The sequence below is a fragment of the Alligator sinensis genome, unplaced genomic scaffold (assembly GCF_000455745.1).
Source record: "Alligator sinensis unplaced genomic scaffold, ASM45574v1 scaffold32_2, whole genome shotgun sequence".
In the NCBI taxonomy this organism is placed as follows: Eukaryota; Metazoa; Chordata; order Crocodylia; family Alligatoridae; genus Alligator; species Alligator sinensis.
In genome coordinates, this window is record NW_005842670.1 from 123,175 (window position 1) to 130,931 (window position 7,757).

General features: G+C 41.0%; 1 protein-coding gene across 14 annotated transcripts in view; it reads right to left on the minus strand.

The window, feature by feature from the left end:
- Positions 1-4,657: 4,657 nt before the first annotated feature.
- The window catches only part of SSX2IP (SSX family member 2 interacting protein), a 69,260-nt gene continuing 66,160 nt past the window's right edge, over positions 4,658-7,757 (minus strand). For 13 of the 14 annotated variants that reach the window (XM_025215749.1, XM_025215755.1, XM_014524808.2 and 10 more), the window contains 2 exons: positions 6,162-6,282; positions 4,658-5,816 (listed from right to left, as the gene is read on the minus strand). In XM_025215749.1, the coding sequence (XP_025071534.1) occupies positions 5,732-5,816; positions 6,162-6,282 (206 nt within the window). In that variant the 3' untranslated portion in view covers positions 4,658-5,731. The remainder of the gene's footprint in view (positions 5,817-6,161; positions 6,283-7,757) is intronic. The other variant, XM_006033846.3, reaches the window with a different exon arrangement.

The window sequence follows — 7,757 nt, forward strand, 5'->3', positions numbered from 1 at the left end:
CTCCCAGGTACCGGTTTCGCCCCAGCCGCTGTCACTGCTGCTCAGTATGGGCAGGTGAGTTTGAAGCAGGGGCGGGGCGGGGCGGGGGCGGGGCTGTGCACATGGGTCCCAGCTGGTTTGGAGCTGGTCCACTCCACTGGTCAAAAAGACGTGCGCGATTAACGCAATTAAAAAAATTAAAGCATTAATTTGTTTTTGGATTAATTGTGTAAGTTAACAGTGATTAATTGACAGTCCTATTAAAAAGATACGGAGATCTGTCACTTAAGAAAGGAAATTCAATGTACAAATTGCAAGCTAAGTAACAGTAACTTCTTTCCCCTAAAATTAACTCACTATTACCTCCAGTAAATCAAATATGGGCGCTAGGGAGCCACTGAATCAGAATTTCCTAGAAAATGCTGGAGACTGCAAGTGAGAGAGGAAGTGGAAAAAAACTTGGTCATACCCAGCTCACTGTCTCTTTCAGCATCCACACTCTGTCACCATGTGACACAAAACCATTTGATGTGCCAAGGGGTCATAGGCCTTAGCCCATCACAGAAAACTATAAGCCTCCCTTAAGAAGTGAGGCTAGTGAGGACACATCAAATAAATACTTGGAATAATAAAAAAGAAAACAAGGATGGGAGTGAGGTCACAGGTTAATAACAAGGGATTTGGAAGGGGATACTGGCCAGCATCCACTGGTCCCTGAACAGGTTGAGGGAGCCTTTGGATGCCAAGCAGTGAAACTCTGCCCAGAGACATGAGAAGGGGGAATGCCAGGAAGAGAGCCTGGGTTTGCCCCAGCCAGAGCTTCCTTCATGGTCTTGTAGATGGCCAGCTTGGCCAGAGCCAGGAAGAGATTGACCAGGAGGTCCTAGGACTCAATTGGACTGTGGACAGGAATTGTGCAACCAAAAAGGGTGCTGGGAGAAGTGCAGCCAGACCCTTAGCAGGAAGCTCTGGAGGAGGCAGAAGAGGGGCTGCAACCTGGCGCACTCAAGGTAGGCATGCGCCAGGGTCTCCCTCTGTTGGAAAAAGGGAAAGGTGTCGGGGATGTCCATAAAGCAGGCTAGATACATGCATGAAGCAATGGCTTATCAGCTGAGGTCCCCAGTGGCTTGTCCATGTGACAGGATACTGGGCAAGATGGCCCCATAAATGACCCCATAAATGGCAATTCTTATGTTCTAATGTTTTAAGTAGCAAGAGTTCCAGAGCCGTAAAGAGAAGAACATCAGCACAATTCAGGGAAATTTAAGGTTTATACATCCCCACAATTCTAGGGCTGTTCTGCACTGGTTCATGCCTTATACACGCACAGTGGAACAGCCTGAGGTTTAGTAAAATAAGAATGAGAACAAGGAGTGGAAAGTCTAGAGAACTTGCCTGCTTCCAGATGAGTGGGGCAGTGTGGTACGTGGCGCTGCAAACATGTCTGTGGTGCCACACATCGCACATTCAGGTGTTCCCGGAGATCCTGGGGCAAAAAAACCCACACAGAAAAAAAGGGGGGCAGCACATGTGGATGCAGCATATGCCACCCAAAACTGAAGCCTAGCTGGCTGGGGCTGCACTCCAGCTGCAGGCCAGGCTCCCAGCTGCAGGAGTGACACATGGCTGCAGCTTCTCTGTCCCCCAGGACTCCAGGTAAGTCTGCTGAGGCCAGCAGTTACTGGCCTCAGCCTCCCCAACCCCAGCCAGGGTAACCTGCCACACACCAGAGGGCGCGTGGCACAGGCGTTCCCTGGGGACACATAGTAGCAGCACAAGCTGTGCCGCTGCTAGTTGTCCCCGGGCAACCAAACGTCTACGTTCATTCGGACACAGCCCTTGAAGCTTCAGTTAGTCTCTTGGGGTGTTTTTCATATTGATGGTTTTGCTTTACCCCCTCTTTTTAGAGCTCAAAGTTTCTGTTTCTTCAGTTCAGAGAAATTGAGTAGTTACTGAAGTTAAAGAAATCTTTAAGTTCATGAAATGAGCTGGATCTCTTCTGGGCAATTCAGAACTTAGCAACACGCACATGCAATTCATATTTATATTATGGTTTAATGGATACGCTATTTTATTCCTCCTGCTTCACAGAAAGCAGACGGGGCTCTAGATATCAAAATCCTAGCACAGCTTTTAATTTTTTGACTATTATGCAATATTGCTACATAATTTGATGATAGTCATTTGTGACCCTCAGTACTGAATCCAAAATAGACAGAGGCCCCCTCTACACATTACAGGTATCTTGCAATTAACTGTTAATTGTGCAATTATCTTGAAACCAGCTACATGTGCAAAGTACTTATCATGCCATAAAAAGCTCCAACCAGCTATAAAGTTAGATCTCAAAAATATGTACTAACTTAAAAGCTGGTTGCTATTGAGCTTCAGTTTGCATGTGTCAGGGTCTCCCAGCCACAGGGGAGCACCATGCACAGCTGGGGCTGGGAGTCCCACAGCTGAGGGGACTCTCAAGCCCAGCAGCTACCAGCTCTGGGTCCCAGCAGCACCCTGAAAATGCAAAGACCCAAAGCTGGCAGTGCACCTCGTGGTGCCTGACCCAGCTGGGTCCCAGCAGCCTTGGGGTATGGCTGTGATCTCCGAGCCCTGGAGGCGTGTAGAGCCCCTGGGGCTGGATATTGCTTCTGCTATGGTCTTCCAGCCTTGAGGGCTCCCTGCACTGACAATAAGACACAACGGGATCTAAGGCATGATCCCACAATTATGCCTCCTGCTACACGTGGCATGGCAGGAGTTGTAATTCTATGGATTACATGCGAAATCCCATAGCACATTTATCTGCACATGTAGAGGGGCCCTAAGATCATGTGAATTCATAGCATCCGAAGAAGTAGCCTGTTACCCAAGAAAGCGTAAGCCTCTGAAGTAGTCTGTAAGGGCATTTTTACACATGCACCAGAAGTAGGGAGAGGCACTTTAATTAGAGTAGTTCTTAGGAGCCGCTCTAATTAAAGCACCCACAGCATCACATGTATTCAGTGTCCCGTGCTTCAAAATGGCAGCAGCAGCCCTTTAACTAAAGCTTGTTCAACAAGCTCATCCAATGACCTTTAGTTAAAGCGCCTCTGCTGCCATTTGCAGTGTGAGATGCTGAATACGAGATGCTGAGGCTATTGAATTGCACTAATTACCACGCTCCAGAAGACTTAATAGAGTCTGCTCCAACATGCTATAATCACAGTGTGTCGGAACAGACGTCCCACATCTCCAGGCACCCTAAAGCACCACTCTGCCCTGCCTTCTCCCTGACTTCTGACTAACACAGGTAACTACCCATCATTTAAGGTGCAAAGTCACTTAGCATCAGTATTACTAGGTGCTGGTTAAAGACTATGTGGCACTCTTACTTCACCAAGTTGACTGTGGGTCAGCAACCAGGTTGCTTTAAAGGAGCTAATTATTGCTCATTTAGAATGGAAAGTGCTCAATTAGGTTTACCTTTTTTCTGAATACAGGAAAACTCCATTTCAGAGTCTCTACAGATCCCTCTCTGTGTCAGCTCATCACTTTAGACAGCTTCGAACAAGTCAAACCCCCTTGTCTCATCCAAGGACTTTTTATGTATGTAGTGATCTTTTTATCTACAGATTTAAAAGCTTTGGAGAGGCTTGCAGTTTGTTGGGAAACTGGATCCTCGAAGTTAAAAGCTTGCCTATGCTCTTCTGTAGGTCTGTGTTGCGGCTGTTCTGTTTGCTCTTCTGACAGCCTTCAATTAAACTAGGTCAATGTAGTCATATAGGATATTCTAATAAAAACTTACCATAGTTATAAGCTTACCATTTATCAGGTCACTTAAAATATCCATATCACCATCATTAGATACCAGTATTTATATATTACTTAGAAACTCTCCAGCCACCACACACACACTAACCCAGATACTGTAAGCCTGTAGTTTTACAGTTGCCAGGCATTCTATGTATGGGCAGATCTAAAAAAATTGACTTACCAGCCACCAGGAGACTTAACGGCATACATGGGTTGAACACAGCTAGCCCTTCCATAGAGGCATAACAAATACATTAGCACTACATTTACAAATTTGTGGCTTCACCTAAGATTTGCCTTACAACTGCACTGGATAGGGTCTGCAGAATTTTCAATTTATTGCAGCTCCTTGGTGCTATTTTTCAAGAAATAAGGGGTTTTGATTAATTAACAAGCTTATTTTATCCTTGAAAAATAATAATTATCTAAAAAGCACCAGTGAAATTGTGTAGCTTAAGAGTCCCAGTAAGTTCTTTACCAGAAAAAAAGTTTCTATTTAACACTGCTTAATCACTTCAAAGCAATAGCAGCATCTAGTGGCATACTGGTATTACCTCAGGCATATACTACAGATATTGAATAACCAACTAATTAGATTAGAGGGAGCAACAATTCCATATGTATACAAATGAATTAGTACATTCTGCTTTACTCATTGATTGGGAACTTTAATGAAATATATCCTTTATTGCCTGAGAGTATCAATGTAATATAATGCAATGTCAGCTTTTGCACAGTGACTTATTGGGGTAGGTCTTGAGCTCATTTCCTTCCCTTAGTCTTACTGAAGTAAAGTTCTCAGGATCTCTCCAAAGACATGGCAGCATTCCTGAATTTGGAGGGAGAGAACGACAAAAAGGAAGACTTACGTTTACAAAAATTATGGGGTCATAAGGGTTTTATTTTTGACATATATGAAACAGGACTTTGCAAGAAAAGGCAGACTTAAACCCTACAAAGCAGGGGATGGTCTGTATGGCCACTGCATATGGTTATGAGCGAACTCGATTTCCTTAAGTTGGAGTCCATTCCAAGGAAAAATACACGCATATTTGCTAACATAAACAAATCATTATTATACAACTGGTTAATATAAATATTAAATCCACAAAAAACATGGAGCTATATTTGTTAGGATATGCTTTGCACATTTATTTCCCAAATATGTTTCAAAGAATTCAATTCTTGACTGAAACACTGACAGTTCCAATACATCTGTAAACAGAATATCACTATAAAACAGTTTAAATTGGCATGTAAAATACTACGATTATGGATGCATGTTTCATTTTGTGGCATCTTAGCATAATCACTTATATTGTATATTTACAAACATATAAAGATCTTGCACTTTAGTCATCGGAAAGATATCAAAGAGATAATTTCAAATCACACGACTTAATAAATATAGAACCTGTTTTGTTAAAAATCTACTGTACATTCAAGTTGAGGCAAAAAAAATATGACAGTTACAGTTGAGACAAAAAATGAATGTTTACCATAATTAAACAATTCCTAAAAGTGCTGCCTCTGCCTGTGATGAAAGGAAACGCTACGGTTTCAGTATTTCATTACAACCAGAAAATTTCATACATTCCTTCATTCACAGAATCAGAGTTCTGTTGCTAGAAAAATATCCAAAGCTTTTATATTTTTAAAATAAAATCTTTCAAAATTACACATAAAGGGCAAGAAACTGTCTTTACAAAAACAAAACAAAGAGCCAGTCACCGCATTTCCCACATATACCGCCCCCGACCATCTCTTAACTCTTTGAAAAGAGGACCAAACGCACAACACACTGTTTCACCTTAGAAAGAAAGTGTATGGACACATCTTGTTAACAAAAGATAGCAGAATAGCAGACAACCCTAGGAAGTCTAAGGCAGTTTATTTTCTATGTGCGAGTTTATATGCAGCAGAGTATCAGCTATAATCTTCTTGTGATCTACATCTTGAAGCATTACTCAGTTTCTTCTCTGTAGATTTCCTCCCACTGATTTGGCTTGCTCTCTTCAGTGGTTTTATTTGATATAGCACATGGACTGCTGGAAAGAAAGTTACAGTGTAACTAGTATACTCTTTATAAATATAAAAAAAAATGGGATGGTACCTTAAGATTTGTTTAATAATCATCCTTAATAGATTATAATATTTGTTTTATGTATTAGCTTTATATGCTGCCCTTACCAACAGGGGCTCAGAGCAGTTTACAATAAGAGAAAGAATAATATATTAAAGCAAATGGGATAAAATATGAAACAAAACTGTTACCGATCAAAACGTTTAGTTCATGCCTTCTCCAATCTAAAAATCACTTTCTCTAGTCACTGTTACTTCAAGTCAATGGTTTCAAACTAAAAAGTAATGATAGGCACTATGTTTTCAGATACCTGCTATAAGGAGTATGCTGAATTGTCTGGCAAAGTTCTGCTGAGGTTGGAACACTAGACAGGGAGCGAGGTTTCTTTTGTTGAGACCTGGTGTTCATTAAATGATTGTCTTGATCAGAACCTGTAAAGAATAAAGAATATAAAACAGTTGTTAAAAGGACCAACGTAGTTAAAGTATCTAAAGTGATAAATTCTGCAAGGTTTCATTGTCTCAATGAGATAAGAATATAAATAGATTCATTAATGATAATTGGATGGTATTAAAGTTATGCTGAAATTTGGTTTTATAAACACCTTTAAACACTAAGAAAAAACAGGAAAAACTTTATGGGTATGAGTAATTTTTCTCAGACAAGTAGTCACGAGAAGTTTTATTGACTTTAATGTATTTTAAAGTTACTCATATGTATAAGTGGGTGTTTTCTGGATCAGGTTCCTACAGTGTATTTTTCAGTTGATACATTAAGAGCTCTTCATTATGTCTTACTGCATGCAAAATCACTGAAGTCAACATCAGAGCTCAGGAACTTGCCCAAGGTCATAAAATAACATAATTTATTAACCTTAACACTTATATGAACTATCCTAACTCTTACTGAAATCAATGGGGAGACCCCCACATTGACTTGGGGGGTATGATCTGGCTTAATTCCTTTTCATTTTCAGATTTCATACCATAGAGCAAAAAATTAGGCAAGCAGAATTATCTAGTATTTTGTAGGATTTATACTAGTGTTGTAGTTTCAGAGTTTAACATAAATCTGTAAGGAAAAAATACAATTTAAAAACACTATTCTAAGATACCTTTAAAGAAGAAAGTATCCAAACGGCATCATGCAGAAGTGATGCTCCTTCACATGACAAAAAATATAAAATCTAGTTTGTGTCTCTCTCTCTCTCTCACACACTCCTTCCCCAACCCCCCTCAGAGCTACAGGTAGGTTCAGAGTACAATTTAAGAGAAAATACATTAAACAAAATTACACACACACACACACTCTATCAAACATTAAACTGTTCAGAAGTCACAATCAAACTAACAGACTAGTATTTATAATACAAGGCACACACCCAGATTGTTAAAAAACTCTTAATAACCAGTATCCAGACAAACTTAATTCCACCCTAAATTTCCCTTTTTTTCCCTGTTACAAAAGAGACAACATCATGCTCAGGAAGCCCACAGAAGAACTGAGGATGTTGTTGATAGAAATGAGATGCAAGAACGAGCTAAAGTAAGAGAGGCAAGACACTTTGTGGGTAAAGAATGTTAACTTAAGTATATACTTCATGGTAAGGGTTGCCAGAATCTGGAACAGGCTTCCATGGGAGGTGGTACTCTCCCCTACCTTGAGGGTCTTTAAGAGAAGCCTGGATAGGTATCTGTCTGGGGTCATCTGACCCCAGCACTCTTTTCTGCCTAGGCAGGAGGTCAGTCTCGATCTGTTGAGGTCCCTTCCAACCCTAGCATCTGTGAATCTATGAACTTCACGACAGCTGTTTTGCATTTATTTTTAACTGCTGGCTCCCATGACAAGGATCCATTAACGACTGCTCTCCGTGGGGGGGGGGGGGGGGGGGGTGGGGTGGTTTTTT